This window comes from Mugil cephalus, chromosome 13 (assembly GCF_022458985.1).
Source record: "Mugil cephalus isolate CIBA_MC_2020 chromosome 13, CIBA_Mcephalus_1.1, whole genome shotgun sequence".
Lineage (NCBI taxonomy): Eukaryota > Metazoa > Chordata > Actinopteri > Mugiliformes > Mugilidae > Mugil > Mugil cephalus.
Window position 1 is genome coordinate 20,836,575 of NC_061782.1, and position 27,606 is coordinate 20,864,180.

At 41.2% G+C, this 27,606-nt stretch overlaps 1 protein-coding gene across 1 annotated transcript; it reads left to right on the forward strand.

Moving 5' to 3' along the window:
- The first annotated feature begins 1,003 nt into the window (after positions 1-1,003).
- Positions 1,004-27,582, forward strand: LOC125018352 (calcineurin subunit B type 1-like). Its single transcript, XM_047602164.1, is given in 6 exon segments — positions 1,004-1,369; positions 10,928-10,967; positions 21,295-21,471; positions 22,720-22,779; positions 23,919-24,103; positions 25,249-27,582. Coding segments are annotated over 6 exon segments (861 nt in total). The 5' UTR covers positions 1,004-1,018; the 3' UTR covers positions 25,297-27,582.
- The last annotated feature ends 24 nt before the right edge of the window (positions 27,583-27,606 follow it).

Here is a 27,606-nt window from a genome sequence, read left to right on the forward strand (position 1 = left end):
TTAAAATCTACGAGGAGCTGATTGTGGAGGTCTACTGGGATCCTGCAGGATTAGGGAGTTGATGTGGTTTGTATTCCTCAAAATTGGATATTTTTAGGGTGCTATGCAGAAAATAATATTTAAAGATGAGCATGTTACTACTACGGTTACTAGTATAGTACTGGCTGGGACAAATGTCACTCTAAAAGTGGACGCATCTGCTACAGGGAGAGTACAATTTTATTTCCTCTGTGTCCCAATACAGGCAACTCTGTTGCTAACCGGGCGGCATCGATGTACGATTATTTCTACTATTTAAAATACTGTATACATTATAAATCTGCAACTACAAGTTTTTCTCTGCAACGACTACTTCTGCAGATGTTATCACTTTTACAGTAGAAGTACTTCCTAATCCACTACGAACTTCTTCATCAGGAAATTTTTTCAATTTTCTTTCAGGTAGCAGACGTGGGATTATATAAATAATCTAATAATAAGAATTCACATTGTCTCCAGATGCTTTACAAAATCCCCGAAACCCTCAAAACAAACCTCGAGCAGAACCGAGCTCACGTGGAAGGGCGTGAGGCCTATCTGCTCGAGAGAGAGACAGAAAAATAAAGTGGAGGGTGGAAAGGAGAAGTGAGCAAAAGGGAGCAGCAAAAGCATTCATGCAGCACATAAACACTGTACACTGTACAAACCAGAGTACATGACACCAAGTGATGCATGATACACGGTAGATTGATAATGCATAATGGAGTGAATAAAGCCAGCACTCATAGTTTTAATTGTAGAAAAACTTAGTAAGGACACTGTGTGCTCATAAAGTTGAACAGAAATATGCCAGTGACGATAGTAGTTCTTTTACAGTTGAGTAGGTCCACCTGCCAGCTGAGCACATTGAGATTCAAGTGGACAGCGTGGCCTCGTTGACTTCCTGCAGTGCACACATCTCGCCAGCAGGGGGAGAGCACGCACAGCTCTGTTCACCAAGTAAGGAAATAAAGAAATAAATAGAACCCGTGGTTCCCGGATGTACAGTACTGCTGCACCTCCCCCCTCCGCTTCTTCTCTCCACCCCTCCGCCACCGCCTGCTTGTCAAACCCGAACCTCCTCCTCCTCCGCTTACTGTCCCCTCCCAGCGGGTCTCCCTCCCTTTGCCACTGCAGTGAAAGCCTCGGTAAAGGAGAGAGAGACGGCGAAGAGAGAGCCTTGAAGCTGGGTGTAAAGACCAGGACGAGACCTCGCAGAGAAACCACCGCCGTATTTATTTTTTTTCTAACTTGTATTTCTCGCCTCAGCTCGGCGGCCCCGCTGACTCCCGCAGTTGTACCTCTTTTCCGCTAAACATCGCCTGGATTTCATCATCCGACCTGCAAGATGGTAAGCAGCTCCTATTTTCAACCGACTGGTAAACACACCAGTAGACAGGCCCGCGCTTCAGTGTGTCGAATAATGTGGCGTTTTGACAGGTTGTTCATTTTTTTTTTCGTGGCGAGCGGCTCGCTTCGGCTTTTAACAGTCGACAGCGCAGAGCCGTGGCGAGAAGGAAACGCTTTTCTCACCCACTTTTGGCTCCCCCACCCCCCCCTCCCCACCCGTCGCGCTCTCTGTGCAATACCCCAGGGCTGACAGTAGCCTGCAGCCTGTGGCCCACATATTTCTCATCCCTTCCTCGGCGCAGCGCTGCACTCTTATTAGCAACGAGGCCTGTGCAAATTAGTTTTCGTGACCAAAATACGCGCGCATTAGGCCCGGGCTGGCGACTAATTGTGACACAATTTACGCACCAGGCAAGGGGGAAATGTAGACACTGCTCGTGGAAGCGTCTTTGCTCGCGCTCTGCATTACGACATTTACCCCTGTGTGTGTGTGTGTGTGTGTGTGTGTGTGTGTGTGTGTTCTTGTTAGCATGGCGCTGTCGTTGCTGGTAGTTGCAACATTGTTTCGTCGGAGCTCATAATCTTTAAAGAATAGACCGGGGCTACATTTGTGTCTTATTTACAGCCGTTGTGGAGGAGGCTGCCATTGCAGGCCACGGAATTGCGACTGACGCGCACACACAAAGCACATTTACAAACGTTGACGGGCTGCTCATTAACACGGGGATGTACAGACGGAGTAGAGACTATGAGCAAAGTAGAAGAGGAATACAGTAAATTTAAAACACACTCAAGTAATACATTGTGATCAATAAAAAGCTAGCGGTGCATTACGATAAAAGAGGTCAAAGACAAAGTGTGGGCCTTAAGATTTGGTTTAAATATCAGTTAGTGCCAGCGACTGAGGATGCCCCGTCACCTTTGGTTTTTGAGTGGATGCGTGGGATGCAGAGCACTGATTGGTCAGATCTGATGACCAATCAGTGCAGTGGACCTGGTCCTGGATAGTAGCATCCAGGCATGGATCCATATTTCTGCTAAGGATCAAAGTTGTGGTTCCATGTACTGGATTTGTCCCACTGTACCCACAGTTCCACTGGAACATAGATTGAGCACACCTACTCATGCTCTTTATCACATTTCAGTTATTCATTGTAAGTCTTATTGATTGTTATTGCACAGAATTGGCAGTAGCAGTCATGTCTGTCCAGGGAGAATTCATTTACCATTTTCTTAGTGTTGGGATGAGAAAAGTTGAAGTTTTCATCAGCAAATCATTTGTGGAAACGCTATAGTTGGTTCACCATATGCTGTGGCAACTTTGTTTAGTTTGGGGTTTGCAAACTTTGGTTTGCTCAGGTGAATATTGGTTTGAACCATTGACCTTGCATTGACCTGACACACTTTGACAGTCGGAAACGTTGTGTTATATTAACATGTTACATTTTTAATCTGAAAAAAAGGAGAGCCTAATCACATGTCTTGGTCTCCATTAACACTTATGGAGCAAAATAAAAGCTCTCCTCTTGGAACAACCTTTATTTTAACCATTAAAAAATGAATATATGCATAATAATTCACTGCATTGTACATTGATTACTGTATTTACCAGCAATATTAATGTGTAAAGTAATTAGCATTGTTATGGCTGATGCTAGTTTCTAAAGTTTCTAGCTAAGATTCATTCTGCACATAATGGTTCATAAAATCAGTTCAAAAGTAAAATATAAATGCATCAATCTCACACAGAGTAAGAGCAGCCTCTTCTGTATAAAACCCTCCATTAAGACAGTAGTGACGGTGACTAGTGAGTGTTTTCTGTACTTTCGTACTTTTGTATGAACATTAACACTGTTGTCCCAAGCTCGTTCGGTTTCCCCTGCAGCAGTCTCCGCTCTCTGCCACAAGGTAAAAACTCTTGTCCTATAGACAGTGTGGCAACTTATGATTTGTCGAAACATATTCTTCTCAGCTGCAGCGTTAGGTTGGGGGCAGGGACACACAGTTGCTTAAGCATGTAGTGGAATGATCTGACGCTAAGGGGACCATATGCTGCCTAGCAATCAAGCACCACCCACATAAGGACCAAGCCGTAGCTAATGTAAAAGAGATAAAAGCCACAGTGAACCACCAGCCGAAGTGATGATCAACACTACGTGATCCACGCTGCACTTCCAACCAGCCCACTCAATCTGGATTTATTCTTCTCACTGGCTGGTGCATCTCTGCAGTCACCAGCACAGTCTGAACTTAAGTCAGTTTCATCAGTAAACATCTATTTCTCTGATAGGTCGGCCTGTGTGCCCAGTCAAAAGAATAGTATTATACACTGTTGATCATTTTCTGTGTAGTAAATAATCCTTCTGTGACCACAGGTTAAAAAATGCGTCCTAACATGTATGTTTATTCAAACATTATTATTTCATATTTCAAAATTGTATCAATCAAACCCGTTTCAGACTCTAACTTTTACCAAATGATACTGTCCAACAAAAATATTTATTCAGTGTAGACATAGTTAAGAAAAATGTTGATTACTATATATGTCACTAATTAGGAAAGACTGTTGAGTATAATCTAATTTCATTGACAGTGCTGATTGTAATTGGAAATGTAGCTGTATTCTTTCGCAGAAAAAGTTAGCCTACGCCCACTTAGAGCGTAATGTTAATGGAAATCTACATTATTTACATTAATAGGTCCATATGTGCAAAAACAAGCTACTTATGAATGGCCTGGAAGGAAGCTCTGCCACACTAGCCATTAGCATCCACTCCAGAGAGTCTGTGTTGACTTCAGAAAAGCAACATATGATGACACATCTATGACTCCAAGGCACTGACTGCCCAATCATCAGACAAACATTACTGTAATAGTTCGAATACTGGTATTTGAGGCCAGAAAGTCAGCAAATGATGTCTCCTGAAAGTCGTGCACATGTTTGCTAAGTGTACAATTTTACTGGGTCTCTTACACCATTGGGTGCAGACTTATTCTGTCATTGTAGACAATCCTGGTGGCAGGATCGCACAACCTGTGGCTGGTTTTTATAATTGCTTCCACTACTGAAAATAATGCTTTTTAACAAAGCACTAGTTTCATATTGCAGTCTACTGCTGCATATAATGATTTGGTAAAAAGCCTTTTTAACATCATTGTGTTATCAGGCATCTTTTAATTGACTGGCGTTGATACTGTTGTCAGCACATTGTCTTCATGCGCCACCTCCTCCATGAATCCTCATTGCAGTGCTGTTGATAAACTAGTCAAAATTAATCACCCAGTAACAATTCTGAGTAGATTTCAACCATGAAGTTGATCCTAGATTTAATTATTTGTACTACTTTGTAAATTGAATCATTGTAAACCTAAGGTTCATTTGAACATTTTTTTTTGCCAAGTGATCAACAGAATCACTGATCATTTGATCTGTACTTGCAGAAACAAATTCCCATTTATTTGTTGATGGGTAGAGATGGAGGAAATGCTTTCGCGTTCTCAACAACTTGGCAATTACAGTGTGGCTCCATCACCACTAGGTTAATTCATAAGAAGATTTAGGCATTGTTAGTTTACACAGCATTATGAGGCCTTCAAAGCCCTTTGTAGACAAGCCCAAGCCAGGGATAGAAATGGCTGAGAGGATTAGCCCTGCTGGAGTTCCTTCAGGCAGCTGAGATTTTGGTAATTATTTTCATATTTGCACTTGACTCCTAAATCTGGTACAGATCCTCTACACACACTAAGAAACACACACATACCCACATAGAAGGCATATGCATCCTTACGAAGGCAAATTCAAACGCACCCACCAAGACAATATTACAAAACAAGATTAAAAAGGTGGAAAAGGAGGAAAGAATCATAATGCCAAAGAATCAGATGACAAACTCCGATCACTTCATTTTAATACTTGTCTGTGTAACCGAGCAGTAGTTGTTTTCATGATATTGCGCCGTCAGCTGGCTATTGGCCTGAGTTTTGCCTGCTGTTCAAAGCTGGACTGAAAAATGGAAGGGTGAAATCTATTTAAAGACCAGTCTGAAAGCACAGCTCAGCTCAACGCTCTGCTGCGACTCCGGAGGGTGCAGTGTGTTTATCATAAAGCTCAGCTATATGGACGGCTTGGTACTTACAGATACGTGTGTTTGTGTGGAGGAGGGGAGTCTTGTGATCCCTGAACTAACCAAGCAAGCAAAGCAGGGAGAAAGCATGCAACAAATAAACTGACTTGAACCCACACACAGCACAAATGTGTCACCAGCTTGCATTGTGTTCATAAGTAAGTCAAACATACCAAGCACGCACATGTGTTAAGAGGGAATGTTTAAATTGATTTCCCATGTGCATGCATATACCATATACCTTGTTTATGACGAGCAGTTATTTTAACCATCACAAGTTTTTATATTACTATTATTTCCACATTTGTATCTATTCAACAGTGTAAAGCAGCATAAAAAAAGGAGCAGGAAAATACAACACAAGAGAAGATTGCAACAGTTAATGTTTTATTTTTGTTTAAATAAATATTAATTGGTCAACTTTTTGTTAATTGACTAATAGTTTCAGTAGTATAGCACGTAATTTCTATAATCGCTGCCATTTATTATAAAATGAGTGCCTTAAGTGTTGATTTGAAATGTAATCGGAGTGCTTTGTCAACTGGGTGGCCAAATAAAGACGTGTGCCAATGTGGGTAATAATATCATCTGATGAAAGCAGCACTGGGGGTGCACTCACACCAAGGCCAGTTGTTCCAAACCGTGCCAAAGCACGAACGAAAATAAATAATTAATATAATGCTCTTTTATTAATTACCCGACAATCATTTGTATTGAATAAAATGATACTATACACAATTAGACCATAATATTCAGGTCAGAAACTGATTTTTGAGGTTGATACTGGTGTTAAGGTAGCAAACAGGATCCAGTTTTGACAGTATTTCAGGCACCACATATAAGGTTCATAGGATGGTGTATGCCTCTGCTCTGTTCTTGCCTTTTTACCTCTCTGTCGTGTTTATTCTTTTTTCAAATTCATTTAAGCCACCGCTTTGTTCCAGCATGTTCTTGGTGGCATTATAGTAAAGAGGAACAAATGTGCAGGGGCCTGAACGTTGGCTAAACAGGCTGTTTGCCAAAAGTTTGCTTGTTTAATGAACCTGTTTGGAAGGGGAACTGAATGAGTAGCGCTTGTCACATTCTGTTCTGCTAAAATCAGCTGTATTGTTACAATAAATTAGAAATGTAACTTGACAAATATACAGTAAGATAAGTGCACATTCTCATGACCTGCTGGAGCCCCAGAAAGCTCTTGGTGTCAGCAGCCCCATGCTCTGGTCCCCAGTGTTTCATGTTGTGACTGAGTGTTGCAGTGTCTATAATTAGCCGGGTTTTGGGGTCGGCCACTGCGTTGCTACTGAACCAGCTACGATGCCAGACTCTTCGCTATGCAAAATGTGTTTTGTGTGCTAAGGCCTAATTGATTCTGAATGAAGCATGAATTATTGATGAGCCAACACGAGTCTCTCTCTCTTTCTGCCTCTATTCCTCTCGTGTTTGCAAGATGCTTTGTTTGCTCCATTCATCCCCGTTTCCTATTCTGTATTTTTATAATCATTCCATCTGATGTGCTCCCTTAGCACCTTAGCTTCTGAAGAAGCAAGAGCTGCATAAAGTGGTTCATTACAGAAGACATAACAGTTACTCCTCACCCCGTGTTGACCATGCAAGTGATATAAGGCAGGCTGCAGTTAGTAAACCTGTAATCCACAAAACTAAATCTGCTTTGCTGTAAGTCTGCTTACCTCCAGAGACCCTACATCAAGCTCTTAACTGAGAGTAGATGTCAGGGATGTCATTAAGAGACACACCCAACTCCACTTTATCCACCATTTTGTTAACAAGCCTTTTCTTTACCTTTTGGCTTGTTTTGAAGAAAAATGAAAATGCCAGCGTTTCTTGAAAGACATGTAGATATTATCTACGTGTTCCTTTTGGTGCGTGCATTGAGCTCGAAAAAGCAGCATTCTCCTGGATTGTGTAGTTAATTGTTTCTGTGAAGCCACAACTATCTTGTACAAAACATATGTGGCACATTTTGGAGTTATTCAAGTTGTTGACTTTCGTAGTTGTTAGTTATTGGGATTGAATTCTGTGATTCTGTGCTGACGATTTAGCTAAAAATAAAGCAGTATTTCTAGCTTTTAAATCGATTCATTTTTGATGAAACTGCAGTTGTGACTGACAGTGTAGAAGTGACAAGTTGCTATGGAACATACACGAGCAGGGAAGACCAGACCCAGAAAAGCCTCAAATAGCAGGGCAGCCAAGCCTTGAGAGCGTGTCCTTGAACTTGTAGACACAGTTTCACGTCAGTCACCGTGAAGTCCAGGTGTGTCCAAGTGTTGTACAAGTCAGTGTATCGCTATAGAGCTATGCTGCAAACAAAAGGACTTTTCCCCACGGGGATCAATAAAGTATCACATTGTCACTATTACTGAGCCACACAGGCAACGGGACACCCGATAATGGTGGAGTCATGCGCTACGCATTGAACTACACTGGAATTCAATCCCTGAACTGGCAGTGCCCAGCCACTCTCAACTTGTTTCAGAGAGGAAAGCCATGTACATGTCAGCCTCTGATCGCTGCACTAGCGGCTGACTTCACTCTCCCGATAGGGTGTCAAATGCTAAGGCGCTCTCCTGGCTAATCCCGTGTCACCTCTTTCTCCTCGCTGCTCTTAAAATACCACAACTTCTGTGAGGTAAGTCTGCTGTTACATGGCAGCACAATGATAAGCCTGTAGATGACATAACTTGGGTCTCAGCCACTCTTGTCTGGTTTTAATGCCAACATGTCAAATTTATATGTATGTCCCCAAGACATTTCACCCTTAACTTAATTTCTCTGCATTTGTTTTTTGTTTCTTTTTTTAGCGCTTTTTTTATTTTTATATCATTATTTAAAGCTTGGGCTAAAACAAAGATTTCCATCTTTGGAAATAAACATGATCTCCCTTGTCTCGGGCTGTCTTTAAATGGGAATCATGAGCTCCACATTATGACACTGGAACGTAACTGTTGGCATTCAGATATCAGTGGCTAACAGTTCAGCGAGTTGGGACTTGGATTACTTAATGTAGGAAATGAAAAGTCTTACCAAAAGGAATAGGACATTGAAATTACCAACATTTCCCTTAGACAAATCATAGTAAAAACACTATATGACCAAATTACAAAATGGTAACTTATTCATTTCCAAAATCTCAAAACATCAGCAAATGTAACAACCCGCAAACTCAAATCTCACCAAAAATAGTACACTGACAGACTAATACCACGAGAGTTCATCTGGTCTTAAATTGTGACCACAGTAAACTCAATTTAAAAGCAGCATTTAACTCAGACAACCCGTGAATTTAAAAAAAAAAGAAAAGAAAAAGGTTATTTTCCACCCCTGTTTTCACAGTTAAAAAAACTGTCTTCAACCTGACTTAAAAACCTAGTTACTCCCATCTGAAAAGACAGTTGAAGTAAGTTGCTTGCATTAATGTGAAAGACACTATAGTGAGTATCTGCTTTCCTAAACTGCATGTCATCCATCTTCGGACTTGAAAGCTTAAACTGAGCTGCGTGTCCAGTTTGTTAACTGTAGTCTGAGTTTGGCATTCCTCGGTGCAGCTGCGGGATGATTCCGATCGATTGCTCGCTGGCCCGGGACATCTCTCTCTGTCTCAGCTGTAGGATCCCCATCCCATCTCTCCCTCTGCAACAGGGATCCTCATTGGCTGCCATGTGAGTGCTCAGCCTCACTCAGTCAGCGACCGAGTGGATACTGCAGCGCGGGATAAGACAGGACTCTAATGTGACTGCTGAATATCCCTTGATCAGTGTAGTCTCTGTTCGTTTAAAGAGTGTTTGAGTTTCGCTCAAACGTTTAATACAGAGCAAGTAGCTGGAAGAAAACTTCACATAATACTTAAAAAAAATGCAGTCGTTTTGTATCTAAAATATGTTGGAACATAAGGTGGGATCATACTCACGGAATAAAGGTTGTGTGCCATAGATACACAATGAACTCAGTAGATTAAGTTTTACCGAGCTAGAGCTGAGGAGTGGGAAGCTGAGGAATTCACATCTACAATTTCTAGACAACTAAATAGTTTTACTTTGAATCACCCGATACAAAAGCATTTAAATCGAGCATTTAGAGCTTCGGGTGTTTTGTTTCAGGAATTCCCACATTCATGTCGACCACACCACCATGAAGATAACCAGAAGATAGTGGCTGTGTGCGCTACACTACATTTCTGCATCGGTACACATTGTACTGAACATATCCATTTAAGTTCCAGTCCATCACTTGTATTGAACAGTGTCGTCTCTAGGGCTCACAGGACAAACCATTCATAGGCCAACGGTCTTACTTCATTCTGTTGATTGCTTATGTGTTGGGAAGATCTGTTTCAGGTGTTTGTTTGCTTAATAAACGAGGAAACAACTTTGACTTCTGTAGGAAGCTACAGAACAGGTATTGGCTTTCCAAGGCCACATTTGGTTGGGGGGGGGGGCATGTTTTACATAAGAGGAGAGTATTCACCTCTTGAGCAACAAATCAAGGCTAATTTCAGATTTTCAGTTGTAGAAGTGGGAGCTTTCTCTGTATTTTTATTTGCTAAAGGTGGTGTTGGTGATTTGAGTTGCTTTCTTCTGCAGCAATTGAAACTTTTTTTTTGGCAGGTGCAGGTCTCTTGTCACATAGTCTGTAATGAGAGTTGTAGTGTGAATAATGGTGCTAATTGTGTGACTGTGTTAAATCTGGAAATGAAAATAAGTGATGCCTCGCTGTAGGTTTCAAATATTTGTATGAACTTGCAGATACAGTTGTTTTTCAAATTGGTCCTGTTAAAGTTTGGCCAGAACTACAGCCATAACATCAACTAGCTTAGTTTTATACAGGCAGCTGGTTTTGCTTTTACTTTATGAACACATAATTAATTCTGAACGTTAGTATTTTAATGATATCCCTCAAGGTATAGGAAACTGCTTCTACAGCTGTCAACCGTTTTTGCTTTCCCCAAAATAATAATAAACTACTAAATAAATTTCTTGGCGCATATGTGAAGCTTGCACTTGCCAGTGTTTCTGTCTAAAAGTACTTTTTTGTGTTCTAGCTATTTTTAAGTAGTATCAGAGTATTGAAAAGTTTGTAAAGGACCAACTCGATGCTTTTCACTTGAGTTGGTATGCGAGAGTTTAATTTACATCACACATACTTTGTCACTCTGACAAATTCAACACCTGGTTTTATTTTCCTAAATGGAAATATCATAGCAATAAAGTGAAGCTTTTCACTAAACTACACACCATACTGCCACAAGTGCTGCCATGAGGGCTCTGTTTCAGAAAGTGTCGAGATTGATGGGATCCTGTTTGACATTTCCAGTTGTACATAACTGTAGTCGAAAGGGATTTCAATCACAGCCAGTTTATTTTTAATCAATCCAACAGATGTCTGCATTTCTAACTCAAACTGTCGTCTTTCTTTAGGGAAATGAAGCCAGTTACCCCCTGGAGATGTGCTCGCATTGTAAGTATATTCATCCTTTACCTAAACTGAAGACACTTTAATGCATGATCAACATATAATATAATTATAATATGCTACCTGCTGTACTTAGAAACTACCACATTTAGGTTAATGTTGTCTACATGTTGTGTTGTTTTTTTTTTTTTGTCTAGAAGTGTTTTTTAATTGTGATGGTTGGAATCAAACCCTCATGTTTGTAATTGTGTTTACAAGATGTCTGCCTTGGTCATATCTTTGAGCTCCTGAGCTTTGAGGAGGAGGAGTAGCAGAGCTGATGATTTGACTGATGATGCACCTTCCTTACCTGATATACATCAACACAATATCTCAGCCTCGTGTTGCTGAAAACTCCTCAGAGATGCAGATTTCTCTTTAGCTCTCCCTGGTGCAAATGGCACATTTTAGAGCGCGAGATTAAGAGCGAAACGGGTCCACTGGTGCATGTGTTTAATGAGCACTGAGACTGTGACAGCGCCCTCTGTAGTGTAGGTGTGCTTCAGGGATTGTGTCGCTATTTAGATCGAATTTAAGAGATATAGATAGAGCAGCAGAAACATCTCGATCCTCCACAAAGGTTATGATGGTCTTGATCAAACTGCCCAGCAGATAAATATCTGAGTTAAACATTCAGAGGATTTTAAATTACACATAATTTTAAGCAGTTAGTATAGATCCCTAGATTAGTATAGCAAAGATACTGTATGGATCAGTTGCTCTGAAGCCACACATTTGTAAATGAATAATTCTGCCAGTAGTTTCATGTATATTTTACCAGAGTGACTGCACTACTTACAGTTTTGCGATCATTCAATATGTTAGCACCTCAACAATGACACATAGACACAAACAGACATATTGTAGCTGACATTTCTTGTTAGAGCGACTGGCGCTGCTGTGGCTGGTCCATACTTAGATTGTACTACTGTAACATCATGGGGGACAGGACCTTGGCCTGCCAGACCCTCCAGGCATTCCTTCCCCAGGATTATGCCACCGCAGTGAGGGGAGGTGGATTTGGGTGATGCGTGACCCTGAACTGAACTGAATCAGTCTAGGAGTCAGTTACAACTTTCCCTGTACAATTCGTCCTTTCTTCTTTGTAGCGAAGTCTTCCCAGCTCTGTTTTCTATTGAGTAGACAAGAAATAAAGCTGTATCAAATATCCTAACTTATACAGGCAGACAGTTGTGACGACTAATAGTACAAGATATTGAACGCATGGATATCATTTAGAGGCATTTCTCTTTGATTCTTTTAAACAGTCTCAGTTTGACTACCTCTACTCCCAGTATTTCTTTCCTTGATTTTTCCTTCTTCTCTTAGTCTTTCTTTGGCCGTCTCTCTTACCCTTCACCAACAGCAGCTGTTCAGCTCATCAAGTGCTTGGAAAGCCAGGCACTAGCTGTGAACAAATTAGCTCCGGCCTGCTGGTCAGAGAAATGTATCCTGCTGCACCTAACTGCTCTCAATGAGACATGAACCCGCAACGCCCACTCACCTGTACCTGCCATCAGTGACACAACTCTGCAGATGTCCACACATCAGCACGAGGAGTTTCACCTTGATTAGGTGGATTGTGAAATGAGGTCACTTTTCTAGGCTTGAGTGTGAATTTTTGAACGACCCATACCCTCTCAACAGAGCAGTGCATCACCATTGTCGGCTGAATCGTGCTTAGATCAGGCAAAATTTAATGGCCTACTTGTAAAAGCGTGCATAATTAGACACACAAACCGCAGAGATACACACCTCCACACACAAACATGCACATCTTCTGCAGTACACACTTTTCTAAAGTTTATGCACACACCCACTCGGTTCCGTCACTTTGTTCACCCCCCTCCACACACACACACACACACACACACACACACACACACACACACTCACTCACCCTCAACCTCCTTTACCACATCATGCTCTCAGAGAAACGCAGCAGAGAGCCTGAAACCATCGCAGGTCTGTCTGCAGCCGGCCAAAATAAACGGCGGACAGCTTGCTGGAGTTCCATGTTGCTAGGGGTTTCCCTGAGGGCGGGAGCCAGAGCCACTGTGGAGGGTGGGGCGGAGGGTTGAGTTGGGGGTTTTCTGGTGACGGCACACCTATAAATACACACCATCAATGCTCTGGCCTGCTTCGTCCTCCTTTTGGTTTATGCGGACGAGCTGTGCATTATCAGAGCAGCCAGAGCAATCAGCCTAATGCACATAGAGCTGGATCGCTCCTCTGTAGTACTCACTCTGCGCTCTGTAGCCTCCTCTTACCAGTGGCCTAAATGAGATAAGACTGAGGGAGTGTGTGTAAGAGAGAGAGAAGGTGTGTGTTTTTGTGCATGCGCCTCTGTTTAGTTACAGAAATGGCCTGGTTTTGAAATCTACAGGTACACCAGAATCTGCTCTGTGCCTGCCTGATTTGGCTGCATTAAACTTCTGGTTGAGGCACAATGAAACTGAACTGCGGGATGTGGAGAGATGTAATGATTCTTAGGTGTAAAATAATAAATATAAAATACACTGCTTTTTGTTTAAGAGGCACACTTACCCAGACAGCTTTTAGTTTTGTTATTCCATCACACTGGCTTGCTAATTTCCCACGATTGGTCAGAATTAAGGCAGAAGAAGAAGCTCGAAAAATGTGACCCTGTGCTCCTTATAATGCAGTGAATCGTGTCTCTTTGTCAGACCTTCTCTGTCCGTGAAGTCTTTTTGACCCTCTGCTCCTTACAGTGAATTGTGTCTCTTTGCTAGACCCTCTCTATCTGTGAAGTCTTTCAGAGTCTCTGCCTCGTGTTTTACATCTGCACGATCAAGCCGAGTTGACACTTAAGACTTGATAGAGTTACAGAGAAGCCACAGAAGGCAGCAGCGTTCTCCTGTTAAGTAGAGCTCTTCACGAAACTCAAAGTAGATTATAATCTGTGGGTTTCTTTTTCATCTTGTACGCTTTTGTTTTGCAGTATATTCCCTGGATACTACACCCTCATTGGCTGAGCGCAACCCCATTATGCTAATTGGCACAGTATCGTGTGTCAAACTCATGTAATTACTGAGCTGTGCATGTAACCTTCTCATGTTTGCCCACACTTGCACCTTATCTCGCATGCTCAGGGGAGCTTCATACCGCCGGGTCGATCAAGGCTGTCATTTTCACTAACACGCCAACTGTATTTTTGCTCTGTGTCCTCGCTCCCCTCCCCTGTCTGTCTCAGTCCAGGTTAGCCGTGTTAATGGAGTCACATGTCTCCATTAATGTGCAGAGTGAGCCGTTTGAGGGCTGAGCATGCTTAAGAGGACACATTCATTAATGACATTCTGGGAACATTGCGATTTATAATTAAACAAAAATGGGGAGGAGAAGCTAGTTGCACTCAGCAGATTTTGTATCCAGGCAGCTGTGCTGCTGTTTAGCAGTTAGCTTTACCTAGCAGTCTGTTATCCTTTTATGGGGGTAAGCAGAGCATTTAGTGTGTGATCAGAGATGTTGCCTAAATGATAGTTTATTTGCACCTGGTATTGCTTTTGAGAATGAACAGCTCAGTTAAGAAGAGGATTGTGTCATCGTTTCGTCATCTGAACTACCAGATGACTTGTAATATGCAGCATAAGATTTGGCACGCAAACACACACGTTAAGACAACAAGAACAGCACGGGAGGCCGTGCAAGATGAGAAATGTGCCACAGCGGAGAAGGAGCACCATTTGGCTAACTACTGCCGTATCTTTTTGTTTGTTTGTTTTTGTTAATTGATGCTTATGTGAGAGCCTCTAGTGTGCAGTTAGAGGCTGATGATATCTACATATCGATGTCTCTTCATGCATACACCTCATGAACAATTGTTAAAACGTACCTCCTTCATTCGTCCGTCTGTGTGGGCTACTTTGGGGGCTAACGGGTTCCAGTTGCCTAGTAACACAGTTAAGGGTGCATACCGCATTTATGAAAGTGTGTGTGTTTTGTGCTCTCTGGTGGAGTATATGAGATTATCATAATCATCTCACAGTTACATTGGGTCTCCCTCAGAGCAGCTCATTAGCATAGCAGTGTGAGGAGCCTCTGAGACAGTGCAGACCTCACAGAAACCATTTCCTTCACTTTGGAATTTTTTTTTCAAAGTCTGCTATTAGTGGTGTGTTATTCTGCTGTATTATTGTTAAACAGAGTCTTGCGGAGTTATTATTATATAATGTTGTTTGTTCATATTACTTGTGATTATAGATTATAAGATGATCTAGACCAACCCCCCTCCCATCAAATAAAATTGCCAGCTTTGCCACTGCTTTATTCGTATTCTAACGTTCAGACTGAAAGAGGTGTGCATTTGTCAGTTTGCACCATCGCCCACATCCTCGCATCGGTTTTGGCCTGATGCTGGGGTTAAAAACATACTGATCTCATCTTCCTCTGTGAGCAAGATCCATCTTGCAGTTTATAAACTCGAAATTTATCCAGCTGCACCTAACTGCCCTCAGTGAGACATGAACCAGCAAAGTCTTAACGCCCACTCACTTATATCTGCCCTCAGTCACCCAGCTCTGTGGACGTCCACACATCAACAACGTATCACACCCTCACATATCACCTTGATTATCTTGCCTATTTTAGACCTTTCGTGTCCCATCCCTCAACAACTTCCTGTTTTTCTCTTTGAAGGGGCAGAATATGTTATCTGAATCACTTTTTCTCTACAACAGTAATTCTTGCCGCAGTCTGTTATTGTCTGTACATGCGTTATTGCCCACATACTTTATCCACCGGCACTTTTTCATCAAGCATTTGAGCAGCACAGACATCCTAGAAGTACGGTGTGTTCCATTTTTTTTAATGTTTTTATTTGGGGAGTCAGTTGTTGATCTTGAAAGCAAACAGTGGCTCATTTGTAGCTTATTTATTGGGCACATTTTTGTACATGCACACATTTTGGCTGCTGCTGCCTACTGGTTAGAGTTTGCGTAAGAGCACGAGATAAGGATAGTTGAATCAGAGAACTTTGTCTGCTATCTTTTATGTTTATTGACTACTAAAGTTCCAGGTATGGCACAGTTTGGGTAGGTCACGAGTTTTAGTAAGAACCATATGTTGGATAAGTCACTCACACTAACTACTGCAGTGAGTGTACCGCCTTAACCATGTGTTTTATTTGGCTCAGCTGGTGGCCTCATGTGTCTGCCATGTTGGCAGACATGAGACTTGTCGGTTTGAGACTGAGAAGGGGCCTCGGAATGCTGTTATCCTTACTAGCATGAATAATACATGTACCTACTCACTTGGCAGCCCCTGACAACAAGAAAGGATCTGGGCACAGTGCTCAGATGTTCCCTGCTCAGCGGCAGCACCAAAGTGTGTTGTGTGTTGTAAATGTCACAGCAGGTTTTCATCTGTACTCCGCTGTATCCTACTGACCCGACTGTGTAGCGGCGAAAGGAACTTGGACTGTGACATGGGGATGCTTCTGTTTGGTTTGCACTTTGACTTTAGGACCTTAAAATAACGAATACATACTAACATTTTTAGTATAAAAATACTAACATTTTTTCTTATGTTCTGCGTGAACTGATTACTAATCGTGTCTAGAAAATATCCACCTTCTTTCTACCATATGTGCAGGGTAGGACAATATGTCATCACCTTAGTCCCAGTTGCACGTTCACAATAATGTGTCTGCACAGTCTTGATTGCAGCCTAGCTACTCAACATGAATTAGATGATTTTATAACATTTTGTAGCACCTTGCTACACTTATTTGAATATTAATGAGGGAAAACTGATTTGCTGCCAGACAAATCTGGTACAGATCTTAGCCCGTTGGCTTAATAATATACACACACGCTGGTATAAAAAATATTCTATAATTAGCAAGCAAATTTGCTTAATTAGCAGAAATGTTACTAGTAACTTAATATATTAAAACTGTGTGTAAAAAGTCTGTTTGCATGTTGTAATATGGGCATACCTGTTATTTTGATCACTTTGGGACTAGGGTTGGGCGGTATCCAAATTTTGATACCTTCATACCGTCGCCACATTTTACCGCGGTATACAGTATTACCGCGACTAATTAAAAATTACAAAGCATGCGCCAATTAACACAGACCACCTCAAGCGGGCAGAAGCCAGACACAGAAAAAACAAATACAATCCGGTGGGTTTTCAAAATAAAATACGCCGTGCAAATTGCCGGTCGTAAAAACAGACGAAAGCGAAACTTATTAACTATGCAGCATATTTACACATGTAGAAGCATGTTTAGAAGAACGTGCGCTGGGAAAATGGCCAAATCTGAGCAAGTAAACAAAGTGTGGCGGGCTAAACGCTTGCTTCTGAAACGCTCCCGGTAGGTTTTGAAGTTGCGTGCAGGACGGACCAAATACACGACGCTCCCGCAGCGTGCCGCGGACAGGTTCAACAGCGTCACCAAACTGTTGGCTTGTGCCTACACCGTTCAGAAACTGAATACCCAAACACTAATGATGAAACAATAACAACATAATGTGCACAATATTTTAACTTTTTTCAGCAACAGCTTAAGAAGTGCAAATACAACAGTCAGACAATTAAATTAACCTGATCATCCAGAACAGTTTTTGCACAGAATGTGCTGCACACACACCGACAGTGGACATAGAATCATTTTTAGGCATTGAATTAATTATATCTTATATTTATTCCTTATCTCCTATATAAGTGCACTGCAATTTTTTTTGATGACTGTAATGACAGTATTGAAACTGATACCGTTGCTTTTGAAAGACACTGCCTGTATACCTTATTACCGTATTACTGCCCAACCCTATTTGAGACCTTTGACTGTGTTTCAATGGGACATAGCATGCAATTCATACCTTTGGAGCTTTTTCTACATTTAATGGGTTGTGTGGCATGTCTGCCTGTTTCTAATTTGACTCATTGGTGACATAGATGAGTTGTTCTGAACATACGACCACCCCTGAACCCTGTCCCTGCACAGCTTCAGAAAACCCATCCTTCCCTTGTACACAGGTAGCAATGATGCTAGCAAAGCCGCATTTCGTTTCAGTAACCCTTGAATACAGATCGATAACGGAGCGATCTTGGCATGATACCTGCTATGTGCTTGGCTGTAAAGGCTCACAGGCGTCTTTACATTGAATCACACTCTCAGGAGAAACAAGAGCATTACTTAGTGTTACATTTACCAGGAAATCTCTGTCGTCACCGTTCACTGACGTGTACACATGTAGAGCAGCTATCAATATACTGTGCTAAAGTAAAAATCACATTCATGGGGGGCTAGCAAACAACGGCTCATTAAGTTCTCCAAACATTCAGAAACATCTTAGATAGATGGACTGATATAGCTTCAGAGAGCTGCACTGCCATACTCCACCCATACGCTCAACGATTCCCAAACTGACAGGGGCAGGATTTCGGGAACTTATCATCGGGAGTAAAGGTCCCACCAAAAAAACTAAAGAAATATATGAACTCAGAAATGGGCATCCAGTGTCTCCTGTAGGGATGGATGAACCCGTTGTGTCGTCATCCATAGGGTTACTGAAGATGACAGCTGTTGCCATCTTGCTAGTGCTTGACAAAAAAGAAAGAAGAGGTGTGTCATGAATGCAACTGAGGCTGTTTGTACATAGCAGATACAACTAACTATTATGCATGAGTGTTATATAAAAATATTGTCCTGAATGGAGAAATTGAGCAAAAGGAGAGGGTTGTCTTTAGATTTTCTTCACTGCTTAACAGAATGTAATATCTACAGGAACTGTGTTAAGAGGAGGTAGAGTCCAAAATCACATTTATCCATAAATCAAAAAAAGGGCACATGTCTTTGCGTGGCTTTGATTTAGCACAGTAAACCCAGCATGGTGATTAACTATAGCTTTGATAGCCCTTACACAGGCTAAACCGTTATGAGCAAAGCTGGTGTCATCTGCTGTGAACAGGAAACAGGAGGCAGCTGATAAGGAAGTGTTTTGTGTCACAGGACAGCCGTGTGCTGGCTCTGATAACTCATGCCTAGTGGACACAGACACCCAGTGGTATATATCAGATTTTGAGTGTGTTTGTGTGTAGATTTATCTTGTTAGAAACCTCTAAAAAACAAACATGGGGCTGCTCAGTAGGAATAATTCTACATTACATATACAAATATCATGGAAATGAGATGCATCGATTTATATACCCATGTTCTCTGTCTGCTTCTAATGCGTGGACCAAAAAGCATCATTATTCACCAGGTCTTTTACATCATAAATTTAATTCACCAGGTGCTTGAACAATAATGTGGTTGGAGTGAAAGAACAAAGAAACACTAAGTGCCCTGTATAGGATCATGATATCATGGATGGTTTCTGGTGCATGAATATAGTCTATATTAGTTTTTATTGAACGCAGTGATAATTTACATGCTGCAGGAACCGATAAAGCAGCCCGGGGCTAAAAAATAAAGTGTAATGTAAAAAATTTCTAAAATTGCAAAAGTTTTCAGTAGATTTACTACAGTCTTAACGCTACATGTCACCTGTTGCCTAGGCAGGTCAGTCATATTTGAGTTAGCCAAGAGTTGGGCAGCCCCAAGACAGTAATCCAGAACTGTTCATTGTTAATGCTCTGGGTGATGTCATTTGGGGTTTGTCCATCTTCATACAAAGTACAAATTGAGCAGATTCCTATCCACACCTTAGTTATACAATGGACTTCTGTACAACTTATATTCATGGCAACATCAACATGAGTCTGCCACTGTGGTTATGTCCATTCCAACTTTCTCTTTCTCAGTCTGTCTTTCTCACACTCATTCCTACCCTACTCCTCCACCACACTCACACTCTGATTAGTCATCGGACTGATGTAGCACTGCATGTTCGAGCATTGAAACCCAAAACACAACCCACATCCCGTTTCTCTCTCTTTCTTTCTTCTCCTTGCATCTCGTAATGACAGTCACTGTAACGGGAGGACACCATGTCGCTTCAACTTTGTTAGAATATAGGGTAGAACCAAACGCTGACTGTAGGAATAGCTAACAACATGAAGCAAGTAAATATGTATCTGAGCTCTAGTTCATAGAAGCATAATGTCCCCAAAAGGTAGTCAATTATTTCATGTTTTGGTGGTAGATAAACCTGTCCTGTAGGTGTGCATTTGTTGTTTGTTCAGGGGCTTCCTTTAATGTACTACATGTCAATAAATTAATGATTACTTGCCACCAGTTTTGAAGCCATGTGAATAAATCTGAGCCTGCACATATCCCAACACAACCTTCTGTTTTTCTTCTACCAGACGGCTGAAGGTTTTTGTCCAGTACATTCACTGTAATGATTTTATTGTTAAACTCTTAACTCTTATCTTTGCTAGTCATTTAGCTGAATTGCCTGTTCTCAGGCCATTCTGGACTGGACTGACCTAGCCTCATAAATTTGTCACACCTCTACGTTACTCTGTTAGCCATGAGTGAAGATTAATAGATAGCCCGTATCATTTACACCTGAGATTAAAGCATGTAAAGTAGTAGTTTGCGGTTGGCCAGTGTGATCATGTGACTGTGTGTGAATGAGCTTATATAGTAATTAACAACTGGCTTTGTTATTGCTGGATTACTCCTTGCTGTTGTTCAGTATATTGGCCAGGGAGTCGATGCTATTTCTGATGGCAGGGGAGCGACACATTGAGACCTTGTCTCATACAAAGGCACCAGTAAACAACAAAGGCTGTGAGTTTACAGAGGTTATGTACTGGAATAGCTCCACTCTTTTCTGCTCAGGTCTGATTTCTCTAACTTTCTCCTTCAGAGTTTGGTTTTGCAGTATTATGGTCAGAGCACTGACAAAGTCAGTTTCGTGTCATGCCTGAAACGGGAGCCTTTTAGGTTGTTGTACCTATTTCAGGTCTCACTGGAGAAGAGCTGAACAACATGTACTGTGGTTAGTGTGAGTCTGTGGTTGGGAACGGTTAGCTCAGTCCTGTGCAGACCGGAAGTGGTGCCCTTGACCTAGTTGCACGTGGTGGCTACTAAAATGTATGACTACAGTTCATGCAGGTGTTAGTAAAGATATGAATATTTTACATAAATATCCTCTAGGTCAGTATGTGTGATTTAAAAAAAAAAAAAAAAATCTATGTTGGGGTAATTTTGCCTCAGGTAAATTGCACTGTGGGGAATTTTTCATTTTTAACATCCTCATGCCCTAGTATAGAGTGGAGGATGACAGAGCATCTGACCTCATTTTATATAAGTTCTCCAAGTGTAGAAAATGGCAAAGACCATCAACTGAATGTCTATAGAAATGTCTCATCCAGATCTCCTCTGTCTTTCTCTCTTTTTTTCCTCTTTGTCCAGTCGATGCTGATGAGATTAAGAGGCTAGGGAAGAGGTTTAAGAAACTCGACCTAGATAACTCTGGCTCACTCAGTGTGGAGGAGTTCATGTCTCTGCCGGAGCTGCAACAGAACCCGCTGGTGCAGAGGGTTATCGACATATTTGACACGGACGGGAACGGAGAAGTGGACTTTAAAGGTATGCAATAAACCCTGCTGCTTTGAGCTGGTATTTATGTAAAATTTGATCACAGTGTTTTTCAGGAGAAAAAAAAAAGTCATATACCTAAGTTCATGTTGTTGAGACGTCTGCAAAGAACCCAACAGAACTGCCCTTGTCTTTTATCTAAACTAAGTTATTATTTTAACCTGTCTTTAAGTCAAACACCAAGCCTTTTAGCTGCTCCAGAGCAGTTTATAGTGGCCACAGTAGACATGACCATGTCCTGTGTCAATAGAACAGGTACCTCAGGTACCAGAGCCAACAGGAATGACCTTCTGCAAAAGACCACCTCCAAAAAAGGCAACAACAAAAGAGGGAACCTGCTGCAAATCCAGTTTTGTCAATTTGGCTGTTCCCATTTCAGCCCTATGTAAATCAGCAGCATGAAAGCATCTAACATACAGGATGGCCTACAGGCCTACAATGCAAAACTAGAATTGACCAGTGCAGAGACTTGAGTCTGTGCAACCACCAGCTGAAAATGCTAAGAAAATACTTGTAGCAGACAATGCCAACTTTTGTAGAAAAGACACTTGCAAACATTCCCATTTAAAAGCAGTTGCGTTCTGTCAGAATGCTTTAGCTTTAGCATAGACCTGTGCATGTTTGACTTATCGATGACAACATTATTGGTGCACGGTTAGAGGTGCCAGTTTGGGAGTGTAAGGTGACTAATTCTGCTACATCTAAGGTACCTTAAATAAGAACCTGACCTATAAACTGTTCCCCCGGCATGCAGCATGTGGCTGCCCCCTGTTTCAAGTGTGGTCATTACTCTGTGTGTGTGACACATCTCACAAGAATGATCTCTTCTTTCTGCTGATACCATTGCTTGTATTCACCTCTCTCATTGGATGTTCAGTTCTTCCTTTAGGCAGCTTGTAAAACGTTGAGATTGTTTTTGTCAAACTATATTTGTGGAATGTAGGACATTTCCCTGCATTTAGTGGCATTTATAATACACAGCATTGAAGGAGATCTTGATTCTTTCTACTTAACAATATACAGTTTTCCATCTAAAAAAAAATCCAGTGTGGTTGTATAGGAAGAATTTTGAAAGAATATGTTAAAGATACCCTTAGTCTTGGACTGACGGACGGACGGACGGACGGACGGACGGACGGATGGATGGATGGATGCATTTAGCAATAGACATCACATAGACTTGGCCTTGTGTAGCTATGAATCCACACCACTTACTGTTGCTTTCCTCTCTCCTCACAGAGTTTATTGAGGGAGTCTCACAGTTCAGCGTCAAGGGCGACAAAGAACAGAAGCTTCGATGTAAGTAAAGCTGCTTCTTCATTAAAACCACTTGGCTAAAGGTAGCACTGCTAATTCAACCTCTCTGATCCCCAGCCACAGCTGTTTGTTTTGCTGCCTTGAGACTAAACCCAAGGAGGCTTGGTCTCTTGTGTTTGTGTCACCATAAGCAACTTCTACAATAAAAAAAAAAAAGAAAAAAAAGGTTAAAACTTCATATAAGGAGGAGACTAGTAGTAGCACTGCGGCCATAGATTATTATTGAAATTCACAGTTATAGATATATATATCTATATATATTATATTAAACAACAAGTGCTAATTTTAACTGATCTCAACTTCAACATATGACAAATTCCAAATTGTTTTCCAAATGTTTACCACAAGGAACCACAATCTAAAACTTAGTTACCACCATTAATTAACTGTCCTGATAGTGGGAGGGTGACGAGTATCTCAACGTGGAGCAGTGGCACTGGAGTGGACTGTATTCTCTCTTCAAATATCCTCCTGAGACCCGGTGTCCGCATATGGGGACATTTCAGCAGATTCATTCTACAGCCAATCACGGGACAAAACCTCATTAAATTTTACAATTGAAACTTGTTTATTTATGCTCGTCAACTGTTGTAGTTTGACAGTCAAATTTAACAAATTCTGTCAGTGGTAATGAACTACAGCTAATTAGCTCGTTAGTTAGCCTAGGTACTTGTTTTAGGACATTGGGACTTCATTGTTTGCAATTCTTTGTTTTATCAGGTATTAAAATAAACAGTTTTCTATTTTGTTACACACTGGTGACTTTATTATAATATATCATGAAATAATTCCCTTGTTTTTGTTTTGTTTATTTTTTTTTTTTTTAAAGACGGACTTCTTGTTCAAAGATGACGCTTAGATTTTATATGACTTTGGTCCTACTGGTCCCACATACCTTGAAATTAAAAATGCATAGCAAACAAAAGCTTGGGTCTCAGGAGGATAGAGCAGCGATGACTAGATGAGCTCGCCCTGTCCATACACCAGCAATACGTTTATGTTCTGGTTGTTTAATCTGGAATCATTTAGCGTTGGAAATCTACCAGAGGGTTACTGGGGCAACCAGAGCTTGGAACTTGCACTCATTTCTACCCCTTCTCTTCCTCCCTGCATCACCACAGTCGCTTTCAGGATCTACGACATGGACAAGGATGGCTACATCTCCAACGGCGAGCTCTTCCAGGTGCTGAAGATGATGGTAGGCAACAACCTGAAGGACACGCAGCTCCAGCAGATCGTGGACAAGACCATTATCAATGCAGACAAGGATGGAGACGGCAGGATATCCTTCGAAGAGTTCTGTGCAGTAAGTCAGGGGCCTCCTGGGGTATTTTGGGGTGGTGACATTTCTGCTGACGCAGCCTGTTGTGGTGGAGGCAAATGTCAAAGGGGCAGAAAACTTTGGAAACACAACCTTTTCTTTTTTCTTGGGCTTGACAGTGTTGGGTTTCAGTTTAATGCTTCCTGTTGAAATACAGCGTCAAGGGCTGTAAACATAGCCTGAGACATGTAGGAGGATGTGTGTCATCCAGCAGTCCTAAGGTCTGACTGATAAGACTTATCAGATCTGTAAAAGCACCGATGCTAAGAAGACGTTGCTAATATGTGACTGCACTGCTGTCACACTGATTTACACACTGCTAACATAATGGAGATAGAAATTACATGGCTTGAATGATCTAACTTTAGATCAAAGAGGCAAATAAAGTTCTTTCAACATAGTCAGTGCTCTGCTATTTAAAAAGTATGATCCACCAAAGTGTCTCTAGCTGGAGTCCAATGGAAGCGGCTCAGCTCGGAGACACTTCCAGACATGAAAGGCTCCATTTCTAACTCTGACAGACATAAGGCCTACATGTGACAGCTGTATCTCTGGAGCCTTGAACTAAAATTGCTCTCATGTCTGGTGGGAGGGTATTTTCAGGCTGGTGTAGTGGGAGAATATTGGATTCTGTTTTTAATAAAGCAGTGCACCTGAAGGAATAGATAATGTGACAGAATGCTGCTTTGTAGCTGTACTGGATGGATTACTGCGGAGTAGAAATACGAGGCAGCAGGGAGGGTAAAAATAACAGGAAAAATGTAAAAATAGATTTAGTTTGAGGGTTGGGAGTAGTAAAACAGATTTGTACGTCAAGATTTCAGCACCTCTAGTGTTTTCCAATAGTATGTAATGCTTCACTGTCATGTCAGAAAAAAGTTTTCTTGTGTTGTCAGTTGTCCAGGTCATTGTAACAACTAGATATTTACCTGAATTGGAGGAATTCATTTTGATCTAGATGTTTCCCCCATCAAATGTACTTTTATATACACGTCTTCCTTATGTCAACAGTTAACTCGTATATCTCGATCTGAAATTAGTTAAACCAGGTTGAGGAGATGTCGTCCATGTAGCCTTCAGTGTCAAGTACCTGAAGACTGAGTGTCTTTTCCCTCTGTCTCACTCCTCAGGTGGTCGGTGGTCTCGATATACACAAAAAGATGGTGGTGGACGTGTGAGCGCTCTCTGCTTGCTGAATCCCCCCTTTGTCCTCAACACTCGCTTTCTCCACCATCTCTGAAGATCTGCTCAAGACGTCCGGCAAAACGCTCTCTGTGTAACTCTATGGAAGTATTCTCTCTATCTCTCTGTCTCTCTATCTCTCTCTCTTTCTCTCTCTCTCTCTGTGAAGCCACTTTTTCTTTCAAAAACCACAGGCCTCGTGAAGCCAACTTTGAAGTGTTATTGAACTGTAAATCCTCTCAATAACCCGGTCGTAGCACTTTAAGAGACTGAAGGACATCTATTTGTCATTTGCAAGAGCATCTCCGGTTTTGGATGAGGGGGGAGAAAGGGGGGAAAAGAGGGAGCAGTGAAGAGGCTGGTTGGCTTGTTCATATTTCATCCTTTTTTTTTTTTTTTTTTTTTTTTTTTTTTTTTTGTTAATTGTTATTTTTGATATTTATTTTTTGTTCTTGTCTTTTATAAAGAAGAAAAAATACAAGTATATCTATGGTTGTCTCGTGAGGGGAAGTGTGTAGTGTATTCAACACTTGACTTGCAGTACAACTAGAAAGTAGGGTATGAAGTGCCAACCAGAACATATCCAGAAACCAGTCCAAGTTATTACCAGTCATCAGCGCAGTCATTCACGCCGGACTAACTGGCTTGCGACACTTCCAGCTGCACGCGCGTGTCACATTTAGATGCGAAGCAAAAATTTCAGATTTCTTTTTGTTCTCCGTTTTCGCTTACAGTTTGGACAGACCAGTAAAGCTTCCAGTCACTCTTAGCAAAAGCAACTTTTCCTTTTTTGTAATAGTATGTAATAGTTTTATTTATACGTAAGAATGTGTTTATATTGTTGGAGATTATCCTTGTTTCCTGTCATGAAACTATAGGTAGATACATTAATGCCAAGAAAATGTCTTTCCAAAAATAATTTGTGGCTGCAAACTGATACACGGTTTACTCTCGACGAAGCATTTCGCATTTAACAGTGTGCATCCATAAGACAATCTCCAATGCAACGAACAGCTCTGCACTCACACTCACTAATGAAGTATAGTGGAATCACTAGTATTTCAAGACTTTTATTTAATGTTAGGAACAGAGGCTGAATAATGGTGAGATTATACACTGAGACTTATCTGCAGGCAGCGTTTTTGTAACCAGTATGTGTATATTAGGTAATCAATGTGTGCTCATCTTATTTAACAGCGAGCGGGGACGGCTTGGCCTCTGCTTAACGTGAGCCCTTCTCAATACGTCTCGGTGCAGCACAGGACGGGTCAGAGCTTTTCTTCAACACTTAAAATCTTAACACGTTGGCATGATCGGTGTGCAATGGGGTAGACTGTATATTGTAGTTTTGTTTTGTTTTTAAACGTGTACATTTCAAAAGTTGGCTTCTTCTCCCACTTCTTTTTTTTTTCTGTCACAATCACCTCATTTTTCTCCCCCCTCCCACCCACTAATACAAACAGGGAGAAAAAAAAAACAAATTACCTAAATTCAACCAAATTTTAATTTCCATGGGAAAAAATGCTTCCTGCTATAGAAACAGCATTGGGATTTTGTTTTGCTTTGGAGGCCGACTGCTGGTCTGAACAGGAGTTCTCAGTCAGAGATGTGAATCTGGAGCGCTCTATCGTCCCCTATCCCAAAGCTCTGCACGGCTTGGGCCTCCCTGTGCTTGCATGACATGGAAGTATATTTTTTTTTTGTTGTGCATGTAGATCAATTTTTTGAAATAATCCTCTTGTTTACACATGGATGGTGATGTTAATATATTTAAGAATTTAATGGTATACAATATGGATGTTGCCAAACTTTGGTAAATGTACACATATTATGAGAGGTAATCCAAATGAACTGAACTACATGTAACTTTTTTGTATTTTACCCGGGTCAGCGAGATGCTTCGATTCCAGTAAAAGTTGCATATCTGATCCTGTCTCAAACTGCCACACACTGTACTCAGCTTAAAGGGGAAATTTGATGTTTTTTTTTGTTTTGTTTTTTTCTTTCTTTCTTTTGTATATAAGTATTTGTTAAATGCAGTTCTGGCTCTCTGTTCTCTGTATAGTTCAGACCGCGCTTTAGTTTGTAAGTGCTACTTTTTCTCTGAGGGACTTGGGTTCTTTTTAGTTTGTGTGGGGATATCTGAAAAGATTTAAGTTTGAGAACCTTTTTTTTTTTTTCCTTTTTCTGCATGCTGCATCTTATGCTGTGGGACTGTTGGAAACTTGATACTGTATGAAAATTAAATAAAATTTAAATAAACTTTGAAATGTTGAAAGTAATAAGTGTTTTTTTTGTTGTTTTTT